Source organism: Eriocheir sinensis, chromosome 8 (assembly GCF_024679095.1).
Source record: "Eriocheir sinensis breed Jianghai 21 chromosome 8, ASM2467909v1, whole genome shotgun sequence".
In the NCBI taxonomy this organism is placed as follows: domain Eukaryota; kingdom Metazoa; phylum Arthropoda; class Malacostraca; order Decapoda; family Varunidae; genus Eriocheir; species Eriocheir sinensis.
In genome coordinates this window covers 22,077,265-22,098,970 of record NC_066516.1, presented here as the reverse complement: position 1 = coordinate 22,098,970, position 21,706 = coordinate 22,077,265, and the positions used below count along the sequence as shown (strand labels likewise).

Below are 21,706 nucleotides of genomic sequence, written 5' to 3'. Positions count from 1 at the left end.
AGAAAGAGGGAGGGAGGGTCAGGTAAAGGTGAGGAAAGAGGGAGAGAGAAAAGATGTGAGTGGGAGGGAAAGAGATTAAAAGAGAATAACTGGAAGGGAGGGGAAAGGAAAAGAAGAAAGCAATGAGGAGAAAAATACAGGGACGGAGAGGGAGAAGAAAGAAAAGAAGTGGGGGAGAAGTGAACCAGGGAAAAGCCTAACAGCGCAATAGGCTGAGACGTAAAAAAAAAAAAAAAAAAAAAAAAAAAGGTGGCGTGGTAATTGCTTATTTAGGTGTGTGTTTTAGGTGTGTCAAAAAAAAATCAAAAACGACGTTGGAATGGAATGAAACTCCATCTTATCGAGGACCTATATATATATATATATATATATATATATATATATATATATATATATATATATATATATATATATATATATATATATATATATATATATACTATAATCAACTAGTAATTTCAGTTATTTTGACTTTGATACATGTACTCTAAATTTCATTAATTCATTGTTCTGTTTTTCCAGAGGCACCCAGAACGGTATATACCATGGCTACTCAACTATTATAAGGAAAGTCCAATTAGACAAGTTCAAATGTATGCAGAGGTCTGGATAAATACTGTAGCTGGACCCCAGGCTCCAGGAAAAGAAAAATATAATTAAATATTATGAATGTCGTGGTGATGGATCCTTGCAAGTGTATTTCCTCGACTGACTATAGGTCCTACAGTCAGTTGAGGAAATACACTTTCAAGAACCCATCGCCAGGACCATGTTATTTAATTACATTTTTCTTCTCCTGGAGCTTGGGGTTCAGAAGGTCCGGATTCAGACCGCGGGTTGCCAGTTGAGTAGCCCTGTTATATACCATTCAATATATACTATTATATCATATACTACACTTAAGCTGCACATGACCTTGGTGCTCCATCACAGTGGCCCTTGAGCCTGTGGCAGGAAATATCCCATTACCCTGGGACACTGCCAGTGTGACATCCGGGTTGCCACAGTTATCTTTCCTAGGTTTCCCTAGGTACCCGTTGATCAACCAGCCTGAATGGGAGAGTGAACAGCTAGCTGGGCTCCAGTACATATAGAAAGGGCAAAAAGACATACATCAAATAAGCCTGCTGCAGTGACTAGAGGAGAGGGTCAATTTTGAATGGTGAGCTGTCTTGATACTCTCCTTTTGAAAGAGTCCAAGTTGTAGGTAAGAGGAAATACAGACTAAAGAAGTCTGCTCCAAAACTACCAGCAAAAGTAATGAAAGAATAATTTTACTCTTGCATAAGAGATTTGGATATCACGGATGAGCAAGGGTAAAAAGTCACGTGCAGTAGAGCCAAAGAACGGGTGAAGGCATGCAGTTAGTAAGTTCAGAAGAACAATCAGTATGAAAAACCAGTAAGACAGAGAGGCAACATTGCATTGGACTTTAAGTTAGAAGGCTGTCAGTAAGAGGAGGGGAGTAGATGAGGTTAAGAGCCTTTGACTACTCTGTCCTAAAGGGTTGTGTGAGTGGAGTCCCCCCAAACATGAGATACATACTCAATACAAGGGCAAACAAGGCCCTTGTATATAAACAGTGTGGGAAGGGGAAAACAACTGGTGAAGACCATACAGAATGCCTGAACTCAAGGAGGCTGATGTAGCAAGAGATGAGCTATGAAGTTTCCAGTTGAGATTTTGAGTTAAGGATAGGCCAAGAATATTTAATGTAGAAGGGGGCAGTTGAGTTTTATTGAAAAATAAGAGATACATATTTGGAAGATTGTGTTGACAGGTGGAGAAATTTAGTTTTGAAGCATTAAAGGATATAAGTTCCTTCTGCCCCATTCAGAAGTACTAATAGCAAAGTCAGAGGTCAAGTGCTCTGCAGCATCCAGTCCTGAGTCCTGTAAATCCTGTTGAGAGGGTCTTCTGTTAAAAAATATTGAATAATCTTTATTTTACTATTGCAATTTTCCCTGTTTATTGGTGGAAACATATACAAGACATATTTTTAGGTCTTATTTTTAATACCACCTAAAGCATAGATAATTTCATGAACAAGAATCATCTAAGCAAGTGACATGCCAAATGCTTTCATTCTTCATTGATTTTAATTTTTGACAAATTATTGCAGATAACAGCACCAAATGACTAGATGTGATGCCAATTTATAAATGAGGGATTTAAGATTAATGACACATTACCACCACTGATCACTATGATCTGTTATTTGTACACTTTTACAAATATGAGTAACAGATAAATTAATCACATAATGCTATAATTCTGTGAGAAAGACTATTTGCATTCAGAGGTAGATGGTCATTTTTCAAATTAAGTAACTTGCACAAAAAATAAATGAGGGAGCTGCTATGGTCAATATTTTGGTTGAGAAGTAGAAAGGGCATTTGAGAAGATACCAAAGATACCAAAACAATAAAGCCTTTTAAAAAAGCTGCAGCAGGAAATCAACAAACAATAATGTTAACAAATATCTCGCATAAAGACTGGGGATAGAGATGATATGAATTAAAATGAAAGGGTTTACTATTTATCAAATTTGCCACACAATAGACATCAGTTTACACAAATGGGATTAGTATGATAGAGTCTTTTAAGATGAAGAAGCTATCCTTAATCTTAATTGTGATTCAGATGGAGGACAAATTTTTAATAAGTTGACTTAACAAATGTGAAATTGCAAACATTAATACAACAATCTAGTTTTTAACCCCTTCTAAATATGGTTTTATAAACAAATTGTTAGGAGAAAATTACTGAAAACTTGAATTTAACACCAGTTGTGGAAGTTCTAACCGGGCGTCACATTAATTTGCATGCATTGTCTACTTACTGTTGAGTGTCTTCATACCTTGAAAATAAGTACACCTTCCAATTATTATTCATGTATACCAATACACCTCTTATGTCCATTGCCAGCCATTCTGGGGTGCATCCTGTTCATATCTTCCTACAACACAACACAGGGGTAGGGATTAGGAGAATAATCTTCTCTGCTTTCTTCAGACAAGATTCTGTGCCTTTCTGGGATATCATGAACAAAAGCAGCTACACAGGTTGGATGGGTGGAATATTAATTAATAATTTAAGATACACAGTAATGGCTGTATGGATAATATTTTCATTTTTATTGCATTTTTTTTTTTTTCTTGTACTACCTGTTCCTGACATTTTTTTCATTGTTAGTTTGGTACGCTTGAAGAAGAGAATATATACATTTATCCCCAAACTCTACTTTCTATCAATTTGTTTTCAGTGCTTTCCCTATAATAACCTGTAATGAAGTAAGATTATCTTCTAAGCTGATATAACCAAGTCACGCCTTTCAAGTATAACTAGTGAGAGGCTTGGTTTGCTTAGATGAAGACAATCCACAGTATGCCTCTTATCTTAGGTGGTGTATAACTGTAAGTAAATCACTGCCTATTCATATCAGTTAATGAAATAAAAATAAAGATTGGCTCAATTTCAGAAGTGGCATTGGTAAGTTTAAGTGATGCAACTTAACTTTAGAGTATATGCTACCAGGACAGGAAATGGAAAACTTTGCTTCAACACTTCATTAAAATTCCATCATCAGGGTTGTACCCAGGGGGGGGGGGGGGTTGGATGCCCCCCTCCATCTGCTAAAAGGTCCACTTTCTGAGAATGTGAACATGAAAAACTGGGACTTTTCTGTTGCATTTCTGCAGAACCTTAGATGTCCTTTTTATCAATGTCAAGAACTTTAGATTTCCTTTTTATCTATATTAAATAAATTTTTTGATTTGTATATTCATATTTTGTTCACAGCTAATACTAAAATAGAAATTGTAAAGTCATTGATATTACCTATGTAATATTTTCACTATCATATGAAAAAAAATCTGAAAAGCATCAGAAAATCCTTCAAAGAATTCCCTCAGTTCAATATTCCCTTGTAACCACTCATGCCTAAATCCAAGAGTTTGAGACGGAAGGACTCTGCAACATGCAATTAATTTTTTTTTTTTCATCTTTTACATAAAGCATAAATAACATCAATATGCCATTCCAAGCTTAAACATGTATAGATAATAACATGTTCCTACCTCTTCTTTTTGTCATCCAAAACCTATCAGTAAACTTTTAGAAATATCTAATCACCATACATGAGACATAAGGCTGTTAAGATGAGGAGAGCATTCATCTGGCTTTATAAAATATTATAGCAGACAACTCACTGTACCCTCTACATTTTCGTGAAGCAATAAGTTATCCATTCCTGTGCACAAGTAACAGCAAATGTGACATTTTCTAGAGAAAATTTTGCCTTTATTTCTTGAGAATATTAAGAGCTGCAATTCTCAGAAATATGATGTGAGGAAATTCTGGTTGAGAGCCATAGTAACTTTCATGTACAATTATCAAAGGGAACAGAGTTAGTTTGTATGTGAATACTAGTTTAAAAAATATCAATACTCAATCTTACAAATACTGGAGTGATATATCTGAAATGAACCAGACATGAGAAACCAGCTGGAAAAGATTTACGAGAAATGTTTAAGGTACAAGGTGTAGTAGCAAGGTAATTTAAAGTGTTTATGGATACAGTACATACAAAAATGTGAAATTGTTTAATAATGACATTATTATGCTCCAAAACTAGTGTGTCCATTACTGAGGGTATTCTTTTATTGTCAGATGAATGAACAGAGTATTGTGTATTCAAACAGTATATGAAATAAAATATCCTAGCCTGGCCACTAACTTAAATGAATGTTTACATTAGGTGTCATAAGTATCATTAAAATCTACAAAATTTTACTAAATGGATCACCTTACATGCTACTGTATGGACGGATATCTACAGTCTGATTACAACAATATAAGGTATCAGACTGGTTAGTCACCTGTGTAAGTACATGATAAAAGATAAAAGGAGTCATGAAAAGATTGTATACCTCAAGCAGTGATACCTGTTCTAACGAAGAATATTCTAGGTAGTTTTTGTAATTTACAAATTCACACAATTTTCATAAATGAATGAATAAACAAGCAAGTAAGTAATTAATTAATTAGGTAAGTAATTGACTCACCACCTGTATGCACGCACACACACACACACACACACACACACACACACATCAGGCCATGGTGAATTACACACACACACACACTCACACACACCGTTCTGGTAGCTCATTTGGTTAGAGCGTCGCACTGCAAGGCTTCACAGCCAAACAGGCGGCGGTTCGAGCCCCGCTCAGGCCGGATTCTTTCCGTTGACTAGGAGTGGTTACTGTCCCCCCTTGAGCAAGGGGGATGGGGTGTGTGGTGTGTGAGGTCCTGGCAGTACCCAGAGATCGACAAATGAGCACTTGCTCATGTCGTGAGGGTACCTGCTGGCGAAAGCAAGTCCAACTCATGATCAGGCCGTGGTGAATTACACACACACACACACACACACACACACACACACACACACACAGACCTTTCAAATGTTTGTTGAGGAATGTCTTTTCAACTATAAACCTGATTAAAAAAGCCACTCTATGACTAAAATTTTAATCTAACATATGTTTTTTTTAACTATGCCTTCAAATTGTCACAACCATAAATTAGTAGAAACCATTGTGTACAAGTTACAGCACAGTACAAAAGTACAAACCATACTATTAACTTGCTTACCATATACAAAAAAAGCAACCAGACCAGCAGTGGGCCAATCTGCCTGACAGGTCAACATTTTCTCTTCTTGTGAAGCCTGCATAAACATTTTTTTTCATGGAGACTGATTCATGTTAGCTTGTATATCTTCTGTTTTTCTTTCATCTCCCAAGTGCAACTGAACATCATACATTTTTTTCAAGATCCACAATCCATGCAGCTAAACATACTCTGAGCATAATGAACTGTATTGTGTTTTATATTAACAGAAACAAGGAACAGGCTTTCTTATAGTTCTCCATTGTCCCTCTACTCTTTACTATATAGCTTTATATGTAACAAAGTGACCATGCAATAGCAACAAGGATTCAAATTTCTACTATCAGTTACTCCCTTCATTGAGCAAAGTTTTGAGAGAAGTTCTATATTGCTACCTTTTCTCTATATTTTGTTAATGCATTTTCCTCACAGTATCTGCATTATGATATAGTTATTGGTAGAGAAGAAAGCTAGACACATCCATTACCAATCAAATGAAATGCAATGATTAGGAACTGCAATAAATGTTTAAGTTATGAGAAAATGGCAAAAGTAATAATGGAAACATCAGTTTAAGCATGATGTAGTCATATAAATTTTACATATAGTTGTGTGACACAAGAAAAGGTTTTCCTGTTGTAATAGAATTAGCCAGGTCCAGATGAGATGTGGGATGGAGGGAAACTGAGCATCCTGCTACTTATCTCAACATTTCTGGGATTTTTATCATCATAGTAGTTTGTGTATAATAAGTAGGAGTAATTCCATACACCAAGAAAAGAAAGTATCCACACTGTGCATGTTGTGCCGTTACTGTTCTGGTGTTCAAACAATGGTGCTGGTGATGTTAATTAGTACTCCCTTACTTTATAATGTAGTTATAAGTATTGTTTGCCATGTGCATAAGTTTAGGAGTAAACTACAGTCTAGCAGTCAACAGGTAGCATCAGCATCAGGTAAGGACCAAGCTGACTGCTGAGGTAAAATGAGATGAAAGTTTGGTCTGCACTCTGCAGTTCAACAGAGCAGACTGTTGTTCATATGCACATGCATCTTCATAATTTTTTTTCTTTTTCAAACTTCACTGATATAAAGCTTGTGAGAACAGTGAAAATGTACCTTATCTTTTTAGTAAATTTATATACACATTAATAAATGCAATAAACTACTTGCACAATTATTTTCTTCATCATGAAATCATTCTCATTCTAATATTTTGGATGAGTTGCTGAGGGGAGGCATTCTTTCCTCACTAAGAACCTAAATGGATGAGTCTTAAATAAGAGATACTGAATGCTGATCTCACTGACCATCAGCAGTCACTATTTTTACGGTGGAGAGGGAGCAAGAAAGAAATTAGAACATTCTGACAAGTGTTCCAGGTAAAATTTTTGAGGGTGGACCCAGTCCCCAGGCTCAGATTCCTGTACATACTATATAAACTATATCAACAAAGTAATAAGGAACTTGTTATGCTATTGCACCTCTTTGGCATCAACTTTGGGACAGATTTTTATTATGGAAGAATTCAAGCCTACAAGTTGGGGGAGGAGAAAGAAGAAAGGGGAGAAAATATAAGATAAGTCAAGGCCTAGTAAATATTGTTAAGGAGATGAAAAAATAATAGAAGATTCTGGTAGAAGAGATGAAAAGTACAATGAAAAAAGGAAGGCAGTAAAACAGAAGAGAAGATTCAAAGGAAGCATAAAGAAACTTTAGTGTTTGTGCCCCTTGGGGACTGCATTCTTCCCTTGTCACTCATTACTGAAGGCCTGGTAATACCGTCAATTGATGAGGCAGTTCTAGCAGTAAATTTTAAATACAGTGGAGCCTGTACACAGCAGATTACACATGCCATCTTTTTTTCTGTTTCACATCTGACTGCTATGGTCCTGAGTGCAGCAGAGAGCACCTATCTATGTGCAACACCTGGTGCTTGTTATGTTGCTGAATATGGTGATTGCATTACCCATCACCTCTGCATATAGCTGACATCACTTGTAATTGCAACAGAAAAGAGTAGGCATACTGATTTTAACTAAAAGATTTATGGTCCAACATTAAATTAAGTCATGTTATTCAAATTTAAACAGGTGTTGAAGAACAAAATATGTGCAAGTGATACAACTGTTTGGCAACAGGGAGTCTGACAGTTAAGAATAGAAAAACTGTACTTCAGATGTTGTGAAAATAACAATAGGCATGTACAAATAAGAAAAATAACATTCAAACAAATTTCAAATGTTCAAGTGCATATACACTGCAGTTCTTCAGATTGGACAAAATAGTATTTAGTTATTTCAAGATACTTGTGCAGAACCCCTTTCTGTAAACTCAAAATTTGAGAAAATATTATTAAGATTATTAAAAGGTTGTATTTATAACTATTATGAAATTAATTATGACAGGACTTTCCTAGGACATCACTATGTTGAAATTATTTAAAATGTGATACTGTGTATTGTTCCCTGCAACTTATGAAACCAGTCTCTTTTGGTTTCTTCAATCCTGCAAGAGATTTTGATTTTCATGCATTTTATTTACTAAATTTCAAGCAACATATATATGATATATGCCAAGTTGCATATCAATGTAGACTGATTAAACTGTTAAAAATGTAGTGATGCTATACAAACCTGCACCCAAGCCCTTGACTTCATAACTGTAAAAACTGTGTACTTACCAATGAACTTAAGGCTTTCAGTATATTCCATCAAATAATCAACAAGTAAAACAGCTGCTGAAATCACAGATATTCTTTCTTTCCGTATTCTGCAATCTTCAGTGCAGCCAACTTTGCATTTGCAACACCCGGTGGGTCAAATGTTGTCCTCCCTGTACTTCTGTATAAGTGTGCGCAATGTTCGATTTGGAGTAAGGACAACGTGGGCCAGCTTCTCATTGGTCATTGGACTAGTGCGTTTACCACTGGCCAGCCATGCCTCCATTGCTACTCGCTCATAAGTGAAGCCATCTTAGAAAAAGAAGTTAAGCTGAATGTGAATACTGATATTGTGGCAAATTATTTGTAAGTGATGTTCATATCAGCAAAAATATTGAAATCATCAATTCACTCTTAAGTTTAAGTTTTAAGTTTAACACTTTCCTCCCTAGTGGAGTAAATCATTATGAAAATCATACAGCAACTGTTAGGATATGCATGAAACACAAGGTTTATTACTACACTGCATTCACTGATGATCTTAAGTAATCGAGTTTAGGACTCAATACCAGATAACCTATTTTTGGTGGAACATTGTCACTGCTTTGATCCTCTACTTATAGATGAACTTGAAATAAATCTAAGTTTTACTATTATCATATGATTTGGAGTATCATAAAAGGTTAGAGGATACATAAGAAATTTTTTTTTTTTGCTGGCTGTACAGTGTATTCTGCAATACCATATTTATCATTCAATACATACTTAAAAATAATTCCTGACTATTTTTACTTCTAAAAAATAAATTTCTATTTGATCAAATAAAAGTTCACATAAACCATCTGTGCTCATCCTGTGTTTCACTCACCTGCACAGAGAACTGGATCACATATCATTTCTTGTGTGATGGGACAAAGGAATTCAGAAGGCGGTTCATTAGAAGCTTCCTTTTTTGCTTGGTTGTCCTGAGATCTACGAATCAGACGCATAATTTTGTTTCGATGTCCAAGTGCATCTGAGCAACAATAACAAAAACATAAAAGAAACAAATTAATAAAACATGGGAAATTAATTTTCACACATGTATATATGACAAGAAATTATCAAATTAATTTGCATAAAACTTGCCAGTGCACAACCTTTAACCCCCTTTGACCGCAAAAGTTTTTCTTGGGAGATCCCCGAGTGCAAAAGTCAGCGGAAAATGAACTTTGAAACTGAGAAAACGTCATAAAAGGCGTTTTATAGAAAATTTTCTGGCGCACTCTGCTGTGAAATCCGTTTCATTCTAGGTTGTCGCATTTGCCTGGAATTCCAAGATTCCTCCAAAATTCCAACTTTTTACTGTTACGACGTACAGGAAAAATTATTGAAGAAAAGTTGCTCATTTTATCAGAATGGAGTCTGTAAAATATAGTTTATAAAAAAGTAATTGCTGTTTGAAGTTAGGTGCAAGATGCTAATAGAGTAGGACTCTATTTGCAAATTTCTGGCTCCTATATTCAAGAACAAAGCTAGGTCATTAATTCTTCATTAGAATCCAACTAATTTTATATCAGTTATAAGCAAAATGTTCAGAAGTCCATCATGGCATGTGGTATTCATGGTAATTGAAAGAAGTAGTATGTCCTCCATGGCCCAAACCACAGGTTTACAAATCTCCTATGGATATGCCATATCTTAGAGCTCTTTCCTTGTTGTGCAGAAAGGTCTTACAAGAGGCAGCAGTAAACAAGGCAAGGATGTAGGATGCATGCCTCTCTGCTACCTGCATTTCATAAGCAACTTCTAAAAATGGAACATGTTGAATGGCTAGAAACTTCTTACCTGGAAATTTTTTGTCAAAACAAGAAAGAAACCTTAATTTTCTGAATATGCATTTTTCTGACTTCATAATTTTTACTTTTGTGCTTTTTTCTTTGATGCTACCTTGCATGTACATGAAAGAGCAATGTTAAAAGAAAATAAGTTGATGAAAATTATATCCAGTGCATAGTGACATGTCAAAAGAGAGCAGAAAGTTATCACTAGTGGTATGTAGAATCAAATAAAACATACACTGCACTATACTCACCAACGCCAAGCTTATTCTCGAGCACTTCATCTGTTACCGATAGCAATTCTCGTCCGTCAATTGCATGAGTCCGGAAATTATGAGAGTATTCTGCCAGTCCTTGTTCAACCAACCATTCACATAAATCTTCACTGCTCCATTCAATGAGCTGAAAAATCATAATCTTGCAATTGACAAAATCCTTACTTGTACATTTCATTTTTTGTTATTTTCCTGTATGCTAGTTTTGCTTATGCAGCTCAATTTTTGTTACATCTAATTTGAATATTCAGTATTTTAAACTTTCAATCAAAAGTATTTATTACAAAAATCATTATAACAATCTAATTCTTTAATTCATTATCCCCTTTAAAAAGTATTGATAGTAAACAATATGCAAGGAAATATGGAGTCAGCTGTAGGAGAGACTGCTTACATGAGGCAGCTTCTGAAGAGCTTTTATTTACCATCTACCATTCCCTCCATTAACCCTTAGATCACCACACAACCAACTCCTTTCCAATAAATGCAAATTCAGGCATTATCCTAAGATGTGCCATGCAACCCACCAGTACCAGCATCGATACTGGCCTACAACTACCCACATGCTGTCCTGAAGACCACCTATCAACCCAGACTTTAGAAAAGCTCTCTAAAGAGGATCAAACATGAGCCCTGGGGGCAACATGAGCCAAGCAAGATGGTGCCACTAGAAAACACTTGCCTGTACCAATACATGCTGGAGCCAATCATCAGGCCAACAGTGCTAAGGCCAAACATAAAAAATAATAATAATAATAAAAGAAAAATATATAAATCTATCTATTGCCAGACCCCGGATTTTGTTCAGGAATTCCAATACCTGGGAAATCAATGGATAGGTGTAACACCTCTGTAGCAAAACGAATGCTACCTAAAAAATTTTACAAATTATTATACTCCTCCAAACTATCAAGCATAAAGTAAAAGAGAGGAAAACTTTAGGAGAAAACACTGCTCACTTTTGTGTTCTCTCGAAGTCCATAGGAGGGAAACCTGACTCGTAGCTTTCTTATTGCATCAGTGGATGAGGTAGAGCTATGGGTGGGGTTGGTGGCTCCATCCACCCGCCAAACTTTGACCACCCGGTCTCCACTTCCAGCAGCAACCAGCGCCCCATCATCACTAAAGGCACAGGAGGTAACATATCGCTTGTGGCCCTCCAGCACACCCAGAGGAACTTGTTTCATCTGTAAATTTATATATGAATTATGATAAACAGATAAAGCTTTCTCTGTGCTATTTTCCTAAAAGTTTTGAAAGAAAAAGACTTACAGGATCCCACAGCCTGACAGTTTTATCCCCCGAAGCAGATGCCAGAAGCAGTCCACTTGCACTGAACCGAACTGACATGATTGGAGCACAATGGCCACACAGCGTGTGATGAAGTGTGATGGAAGGTGTGGTGTCCCCGCCTAACACCTGACTGCCAATCTCCACCACCCATAAATGCAGTTCTGTGTCTTGTCCTCCTGATGCCAACAGATACTGCTTTCCGATAGTTCCACTGCCTGAAATATATATGAAAACACTTTACTCTGACTGCTTCCACTCCTGATGTATACAATAATGTGCTGATGCACACAATGATGTGAGTACAATTTCATGAAAACAGAGACATGTCATGTGTATACATACAGACAGGATCTGAGATCTAAACAGGCAGTACTTGCTCTCCTTAAACATACACTGTCAGGATAATTATAGATTGTTACCCCTGTGCTCCCAGTAGATGCACACGTGTTTTTGACATATATAAAACATTACTGTTATTGATTTTAAGTTACAATAACTAAGAAAATGATGAATGTGTATTATTCTCTTTTTCAGATGCTAAGCAAAATTTGCATGGAAGCATGTGACCAAAAATATACAACACAAGGACATACAATGATCTGTTCTGAACTGTTCAATGATATCACTGCTTTGAAAAGTGATTGGTGATTATCATTAAAGAGTAACAAAATGTTCTTAACAATCATCCATTACCAGGAAAAGTGAAGCTACTGAAAATGTACATGGGTAAATGAGAACGGACACAAGGCTTCTCATTTGAGGACTGTAAAATGGGATTTTATTGGTTTGTGTCACAGATCCTGACTGTACATTTAGGCATGAAAGGAGAGGAGAGCAATGACATCAGTATTTTCAGAATTAGCTGAGTAGATCTTCACCAACCACAGGATCACAAAAAGTGCAATATTTAATTTTCTCTGCTGCATCACCCAAGCTTATGTCAAAGCCCAGTTGATGCCATGTAAATGGACCATCAACTGAACTTTCCAGTGGCAGGATCCCGATGCTAGTGGGTGTGTCCCCAGCTGAAGAACTAGGGAAAGCTTCATATATATATGAGGTACTGTCAAAGGAATGATGCAAATCATGGGACCCCCTACAGATGGATAGGTAAAGCAAAGTTGGGGGTATATGCTGCAGCTGCACATGGGTATCTTCATCTCATTGGCCTTTGAGCCTGTGGTGGGTAAAAATCCATTACCCCAGGACACAAAGTTGTGACATCAAGGTTACCATAGTTTACCATCCCCAGGTATCCATTTATTGAGCAGCATGTAAGGGAGGATGAATAGCTGGATGGAATGCATACCAACTACCCAGACCAGGCCTGCAGATTTGTGAATTGGCATGTTAACTGCTATACCAGAGGCCTAAATAGACTTAATAGCTTATAAGGGCATACTCAGGTAGCTATACCTACATATCTATTGTTTATTGGTAAAGTATTTATTCTTAAATAAAAAAATACTCTTTCTCTCCCTGTCTACCCTTGTGATCTGCAACATTTTTTTTCTTTAATTCTAGTCACCATAAAGCTAAACCAGAGTGATGTAAAAAGGAATATATACAATATTAAAATTGTTAGCACTTACTCTCCTTCCCAATTGATGGGCTAAAGTGAATTGAACATACTCCCAAATCGTGAGCTTCTGCCTTAATAGCAAGTGCCACAGAATGTCCGTAGCGAGCATCCCACACCCGCAGCTCACCGCCACTGCTCCCAGTAGCCAGATAACAGCTATCTGGGGTGAAGCTTAAACTTGTTACTGTTGATTCGTCTCCACACATTCGTCTGTAAGGTACAAAGACATACTTAATATATTTCAGCATAAATGAAAATAATTGGTGTGATACATGTACAGTATATGTATGATATATACACAGAAAGAGAGAGAGAGAGAGAGAGAGAGAGAGAGAGAGAGAGAGAGAGAGAGAGAGAGAGAGAGAGAGAGAGAGAGAGAGAGAGAGAGAGAGAGAGAGAGAGAGAGAGAGAGAGAGAGAGAGATATATATATATATATATATATATATATATATATATATATATATATATATATATATATATATATATATATATATAATCATGCTTTGCTTTGCATATAAGTACAAGTGATTAAAAGTATGAATGGGAACCATAGATCATAAGAGATAGGGTGCACCTGAGATGAATGATTGAATCGATTGAAAATCTATATCAAGAAGAAAATTAATTCAAGCATAAGCATGCCCAAGAAATATACATGGTGCTGAGAAGGAATGGCAGAAGTAGAGGTTAACCGATCAAATAGGTGGCTGATACAAAATTTACCAGAGGGCTAAGTGATAGTACAACTTTTTTTTTTTTTTTTTTTTTACAGAAGAGGAGGCAGCTCAGACAAAAAAAAAGAAAAAAGTTTAGCACTGCTGCTGGTTGTGCAATGCTAAGTGAAGCTGAAGGAGTATGGGAGAAGAGAAAAAGCAGGTCAGAAATTAATATAATGCAAGGTACAATTAGGCAGAAAGTTAACCCACTCTTCTTAACCCGGTCTCTTCCTCAAGATGTTAAATCAGTAAGAAATCCTTCCCCAGTTCTAGATATTGGAACATATGAGAGGGTTGCCAGGAAGGGTTTGTCGAATGTCCAGAGGATACGGTGGGGGAGGGGGTTTACTTGAAGGGATCAGATCTTTTTGCAAGAATGTGAGTGCCTATGTGAGCTTGAATGAGAAGCTGAGTGAGAGTTTTGGTGATGGTATGGGTGTGAGACACAAGTGTATGTGACATCTACATGATATATTTACAGAATGTGTAATAAGTGCCTCGTTACCAATTTAGGCATGTACATGAAACCGGCTATAACCGACATGTACATGCAGCTGTGACATCCTTTGCTAACATCCTACTAGAAAGCATCCATTAATGTGAGGAACACAGCATAATAAAGCTGATACGGTCTTATGTCTTCTGCCAGTGATTGTGAACCTCAAAAAACTCACCTCAAAAAACATTTATCAGGAGTTTTCTTGTTTCTGAAAAATATTTTTAAGTTGATTTTGTTTATGAAAAGTCTGATCAAAGATAACCAGAAGCAAATTTATATTCATATTTATTAACTCCCCCTAGTCACACTACCACATTTTTAGGTCCCTTCACTAAATTCTTATTAATCTACTTTATTACCTTCGCCAACGAAGTTGGAGTGGGTTATATTTTCTGTCCGGTCAGTATGTTTATTACCTCCGCCAACAAAGTTGGAGGAGGTTATATTTTCAGTCCAGTCAGTATGTTTCTTTGTTCGTTAACAGTCTCCTGCGGACAGTTTTATGGATATCTCAACCAACTTTTCAGGGAAGCTTTGTGTCCATCCAGAATAGAACCCATTAATTTTTGGTCAAAGGTCAAAGGACAAGGTCGCACAAAACGTCAGATTGGCCATAACTTCGGGTCTCGTCATCGTAGAGACTTCAGACTTGGTTCATATTTTAGCTCGTAGAAAGACGCACCTTGCATGACCTTGACCTCAAAAAGTTTGACCAAGGTCAACGTTTCCAAAAAAATAGAATTTCATCAAATTTCAAAACAAATGCTTCCATATGATGCATAGGATCACAGTTGATGCTCATACCAATTTTCAGGATGATCTCTGGCAGAGGTGTGCACTCTCCGAGTGCTATGCGTCTAGTTTTATTTGCAATTGATTCAATACATCTCAAAGTCTTAATAGCTCAAATTTAGTGTTAAACTTTTCAAAACTTGGATTGAACAACATCTTTGACCAGGCTGTTCCACTGCTCATTGGATGTACGTACAGTAGGCACGCCTGCTATGTGACTATATGGGCGACACAAGCTCGCATAGTAGGAATTTGCTTAATAAAAATACATATTCTTATGGGAAAAATAGTACAGTATATGGGCAGCACTGCCCTGACTGACTGGCCTTTTTTGTGCCGCTGCCTCCCTCGCCAAGCACAGTACGGTCAAACCCTCGCCGCAGGATGCCAATAAGGCGCACATACATATACAGTAGAACCTTATTTATCTGGCATTCACAACGGCAAATATCTGAGGCCTGAATATACTTTTTTTTTTCTTTTTTTTTTACATGCTGTCTGTGGATGGCCCCAGCCCATTACTGGCGCAGGCTAATATTATTTATAGTAGCTGCCGTGATGTATGACTCTTGCTGGGCCCTTGCTGCCCCCCTGGGCTCCTCTTGATCAAAGTCGCTGAAGTTAGGGTTGAGTGAAGGTCTGGACAGCATGTGGGTGATCTTCCGCCACTCGGTGATGACTTGAAAAATCAGCGTGTTTCAGTGGGAACTTGAACCTAGCCCTCAATAGGTCCTCAGGCTCACCACGCCCGCATGCTAACCACTCAGCCACCGCCTTCCCAGAGTTCCACTAAATCTTAAGTTTCACTTAAAGTTGGACACTTCAGTAACTGAATATGTAGCAATAGTACTTTATAAATGTTAAATGATGATCTCGTCAAGAAATGAGGCATTGTAAGGTTGCGTTTATAATTATAAAGATTACGTTTATCATCGGCGCAAGGCGATAGTCTTTTCTTGTTTGGAAACAAGAGGATGTGTGTTGTGCAGCCGGCACCATATAGAGACCTGCTGCCTTCTAGTAAGAGCTATAAGGGCAATGGCATATGAATGCAGTAGGAATATTGCAAGTATAGATCATGATCAAAAGACAAAATATAAAAGCAACTCCCAAGCAAAGTCATGCAAAAATCTTCCTTTTTTTCCTTTTAAAATACTCTACAGTATCAGTACAATAACCACATATATTAGAACTTACCAAACGATACATAATAAAATGACAACAAAATAATTCTTCAAAAGGTATACTGAATGCACTAACAGTACATATTGCCAATGATAAGCATAAATAAGTAATGAAAAAACATGGTTCTGCAATCTCAAGGGTGGAGTGACATACCTGAGAAGTGAGAGTGTAGAAACATCCCAGATCCCTGCCAAGTCATCATCCCCTCCAGTAGCCAGCAGGGCAGAGTTGGGAGAGAAGGCACACACCCGAACAGCAGCCTCACTGGCAGGCTGCAGGGAGCACAGCCGCTCACCACTCTGCAATAAGATTAGAGTTACATTAAAAGTTCTAGTATTAATCAAAGGAGGCACACACTGGGAGTAAATTGCCTTGCCCACCCAACAACATCATCCCAAGGGGGTTCTCCAAGCAGGTCTCCATGCAGGTGCCTTTCTCATACTAGGTAACTCCAAGCTGGATTTGTCACGATTTATGGGTTCAAATTAAAGATCATGGTACCCTTGCAAAATGTTTTGAGACTGAATGGTTTAAATCAGATAAGACAAACAAATTTATTTGATGTTGAACACCATTTGGCATCTGTTAGCATCCAAAATTCAAAACAGCAGGAGAATATAACATTATTATAGATGAAAGACTCCTACCTTTACATCCCAAATAATGGTTGATCCATCAATGGATGCAGATGCCAACTTTGAGCCGAATGGAGAGAAGTTAACATAATTTACACCATATGTGTGGCCCAGAAGAGGAGAGTGGCTCACTTCAGCAAACTTGTCTCCAACTTGCCACTTGTACAATCTCACACTCTTGTCTCTGTAAGCATGATACTATAAGTTAAGGTACAAATTCAAGTGAATCATATTAAATTTTAATCAGGTGGGAGTTATTTTGTCAGCATAATGTGATGCAGGAACACTCACGATGAGCCTGTTGCAAGGAGTGATCGGCCAGAGAAGTCTACACTTGTGACATCATTGGTGTGATCTTTAATGGTACAAACAGGGGTAGGCAGTGTTGTTCCGGTATCTTCTCCACCTGGTCCATTTCTTCCTCTGTTTTTGTTTATGGCACTGCATCTAATGAAAAAATTTAAATTTTAGTATTATTTTTTTATGTAGGATACACAAGGAAAGTCCCTATACTGCTGTCTTTTTTTATCCACAACTCTGATTTCTACTTTACGTACTCAGGGATGTCTTCTGAAGGGGGTAGCCAAGGCAGAAGCATTTCTAGTGCACAAGTTTGGATATTATGCTTGAACAATATGCTATGCTATAGAGGCTACATTACACTGGGGGATGTACCATATTTGTCGGTGTAAAAGACGCACTTTTTTCTTCAAAAATAAGACTAAAAGTTGAGCATGTGTCTTGGACACCAAATGTTGCATTACCTGTAGGTGTAACCTAGGCCTATGGGAAGTGTACAGTTCAGATAATAAGTTATTGCTGTTGCCAAAGAGCTGTGATGATCTAGCAGACCGTACTCATCTTGACAGTGTCTTGTGACGATGAGGAAATAGGAGCCAATGTTATTGTACATATTGGTATTGGTCTTGGTGTGGGAGTCACTGACTCCAGGGTGTCATTCGTATCAGTACCCTACGTAGTGGTAAAACCAATAGTCCATCCAGTATACTCCAATATTTGTATGTATGTATGTATGTATGTATGTATATATATATATATATATATATATATATATATATATATATATATATATATATATATATATATATATATATATATATATATATATATATATATATATATATATATATATATATATATATATATATATATATATATATATATATATATATATATATATATATATATATATATATATATATATATATATATATATATATATATATATATATATATTACAATATGGTGCTAGTGCAGTAGTATATGCTAGACATGTACTGCAAGTTATTAAACAATCAACAAAATATTTTTTGTAAAAACAGGTGAAGGTCAGGAGATTATTTACTTTTTATTTATTTTATTATTTTTTTTTTCTTATCATTGACACCAACAAATACAGTAATCCACATTATTATAATGCATTTAGTCATAAATCAATTGATTCTAATTCCCATGTCCTTCCTAAAATTCATGCTGCCACATTCCACCTTCAGTATATAATCAAAGGACCGCAACAATAAATCTCCACACCAATTTACCAAAATCGGTAAACCTGCACATCATTATTACCTTTCTCGTATCATTTCCAGGTCCCGGAAATGGTCTTTATCATCATCCCCTTCCATCCGATACCAGTTCCTGAGGAAAACAAGAGTGTGTAACTAACGTGTGACTGCAAATAGCCCACACTGAACACATTAACTATTCATCAATATTTTTTTTTTTTTGTTTTGTTTTTTTTGTACAGTACAGAAGGCAGCTCAAGGACAATAAAAAGAAGATACAAAGAATCCTGCTGGCGCAGCCCTGTGAATTGAGGACACTGAGGGTAGCCAAAGGATCAAGTGTCAATCCTCTCAAGAGGGGAACTTGGAGGAAACAGGGTGTTATAGCTATCAATTGATAGGCAGACAGGTCTACAATACTTCATACTGATGTACTTTTTGTTCCCTAACTAGTTCTCTCTGAAATCTTCCATTATGCTTGTAATTATTTTCATGTCCCTATCATTTTATGTGTTGAAATTACAAATCTATAAATGTCGTACTGCACTATGTAAAAAAATAGATACCAATAGCCTAAATAACGTATAAACCATTAATGTATGACTACTCATATGGTAACACTACACACTCAGCCGCGTGGGAGCGGTGGGTTTTAACGCTGCTGGGAACTTTAAAATTTAAGAATCTCATTCACCAGGCATGAAATTTAACTCTCTGAGGCCAGACGAACATGAAACTGTGGTAACCTAAAAACAATAAATTTGACCCCACACCACGATCTGAATCGAGGAAACCCCTTTAATCCTCTTCGGGGAGTGGGGACCCATTTAACATGTCACATGAAAATATTTAGATGCCTTATTTAATTTTTCCCCTCTAGGTAGCCTTCCTGTGAGTTTACGTAGTGAATCCCTATCCTTGTGTCCTCAAACCAACAGGTTACTATTACTAAAATCATTTAATTTTCACATCTTATCTTTTTGGATAAGATAAGAAAGAAGAATGAAGAGAGGACAGAAAATATGAATTGGCTTGGGGAGATACAGGCCTCTAAGCACACAACACAACCACAATCACAACTAACCCTAACAAAAAACTGGTCACTGATGTATAATTTCCTTATATTGGATGGCCCACAACCCATCAGTAGACCCAATTCATAGTGTGGTCTACCTTACTACTGGTTATTCAGTTTATTTTAGTGTCCTCTCCAGTGCTCTATTTTCTCTCTCTTAGTAAAATTAGATGCTTTATATCATTAACATTAACTTCTGAACAAAAATTTGCCAGTACCACAGTGTTTTAGACATCACTGCAGGATGCCCCAATAAAATCTAAGCACACTGATTTCTATTTCACGTTGTTTTGCAAGAACAAAAGTGGTATAAAACAAGGACGCACAGGTTCTACAAACTTATTAAAACTAGTTACCCAAAGATTTTTGTTCAAAATGCAAAAAGAAAAATGACAAGAATACTAAGTAATATGGTACCTATACATTGTCACAGTGGAAAGCTGTGGTACCAAAATATTAAGTGGAGAAACATTCAGGAAGGTAATGAGGTAATCTCTATTATGGGCTCAGATAGAAGATTTAATCCTAACTGAAACAGAGAAGATTCATAAAATAGAAAATGCATACACACCCTCAAATAACTACTGAGAAGAGAAAATGGATCATCAACTGTAGAAAGAAAGATAAGGGTACAAGAAAATGGAGAAAAGTTATAAAAGCAAAGTCAAGTTTAGAACTTCATAAGAACAGAAATCAAAGAAGAGAATGTATGCGTGTTATGCACCTGTACGGGTGCCCTGATCATCATGTATCCAGATCTAGATGACAATAGACCACCATCCAGTGGCACCAATAAGAAGCTTGAGAGGGCTTAAGCCCCCTGAAATTTTCTCAGCACCACCTTATCATTTATGAAACTTTTTTTTCTTGGTTCAACCTTAGCTCCCCCTTGCACTAAAGAAACTCATCCCCTAACAGGTCCCAGTACAGGTGGAGGGATGTCCTGTACTTGCACCTGGCCTCGGTGCTCCTCTTTATCCAATCGGCCCTTGAGGTGGGCGTGTTCTGCACCTGAAAGGTGCCCTGCGCATTAATATCCAGATCCAGAACCCATTGCTTTGGGACACAAGGTGAGGGCAACATTTGAGTTACCACAGTTTACCTTCCCTGGAATTGCCACTGACATCACTGTCAATAATACAGTGTAGGATAAAAAACTTACAACTGAACAAAAGAAACAGACACATGAAAAGGACTACAACTTGTGGCATCGGTGAAGCAAAGATATTTAATTTTATTGTGTCACTCCTATACAATCAATATAGCAAAATCATGCCCTCACAACAAAAATCTTGAGGTAAAGATGTCAGGTTGATATGAAACTCATAAATTATTCAAAAAAGATAATTTCATCCAAAAGTCACGCATGTTAATAAAACTGTATTCAGTCAGAATTACACCTAACTTCCCTGATGGTACATTTTTTTCTGAAAGATTTTAATGTGCTAATTATCACCCTGAGTACTGTTTCCATCACAAATTACTCATACCTGAGAAGTAAACAAATTAAAGTGATAATTTCTATTACAGTAGCGATGGGTCCCCATTAAAGCAGCAATAGGCAACTATCTTTAGTGTCAATAGCCAACTATATATGCGGCGATGAGTTTCAGCTTCCATAAATGTTTTCCAATGAATAAAAATATCGCGACATGAAAAATGCATCATATTTTACCATCAATAAACAGTCTGTGTCCCTGAAATAGCCCGCTCAGTTATCTCAAACAATCCTCGCATCCAGCAAGTTAGATACGTGTCCATCCTTCCCTGTGTGTGACCATCCTACTTGTATTTGAGGAAGTCCGTCATTAGGGCCGCCCGTCCCTGCACCGCCGAGGAGGAATGTCAGATGTGTTGTGGAGGCGCTTGGTCTGGGGCTGGGGCTCGGGTTTGACATTCCTTTCATCCTTATCGACTACGGAAAAATTGATGATTGATTGATTGATTGATAGTTTATTGTTGCAGGTA

At 36.9% G+C, this 21,706-nt stretch overlaps 1 protein-coding gene across 7 annotated transcripts; it reads right to left on the bottom strand.

Moving 5' to 3' along the window:
- Nucleotides 1-3,133: 3,133 nt before the first annotated feature.
- On the bottom strand, nt 3,134-21,659 carry LOC126995689 (WD repeat, SAM and U-box domain-containing protein 1-like). Of its 7 annotated transcripts, none has more exons than XM_050855473.1 (12): nt 21,525-21,659; nt 20,655-20,749; nt 18,728-18,796; nt 17,429-17,584; nt 17,150-17,321; nt 16,656-16,801; nt 13,319-13,518; nt 11,706-11,941; nt 11,393-11,620; nt 10,413-10,560; nt 9,207-9,353; nt 3,134-8,650 (listed from the first exon to the last, which is right to left on the bottom strand). In XM_050855473.1, exons 1-12 carry the CDS (start codon nt 21,642-21,644, stop codon nt 8,496-8,498), a joined length of 1,872 nt encoding a protein of 623 aa, XP_050711430.1. In that variant the 5' UTR covers nt 21,645-21,659; the 3' UTR covers nt 3,134-8,495. The 7 variants fall into 7 exon arrangements, with proteins under 7 accessions (XP_050711430.1, XP_050711431.1, XP_050711432.1 ...); XM_050855474.1 differs by having other exon boundaries at nt 20,667-20,749; XM_050855475.1 differs by having other exon boundaries at nt 20,688-20,749.
- Between the last annotated feature and the right edge of the window lie 47 nt (nt 21,660-21,706).

What these genes read in the sequence shown, in the direction of transcription:
- LOC126995689 (XM_050855473.1), bottom strand. Translation starts at nt 21,644, where the DNA reads ATGAAAGGAATGTCAAACCCGAGCCCCAGCCCCAGACCAAGCGCCTCC. An exon ending in CTGGAAATGATACGAGAAAG is followed by an intron (nt 17,585 to 18,727) that starts GTAATAATGATG and finishes TTTTTTCATTAG; the next exon opens with ATGCAGTGCCATAAACAAAA. An exon ending in CGAGAATAAGCTTGGCGTTG is followed by an intron (nt 9,354 to 10,412) that starts GTGAGTATAGTG and finishes ATTGTTGCTCAG; the next exon opens with ATGCACTTGGACATCGAAAC.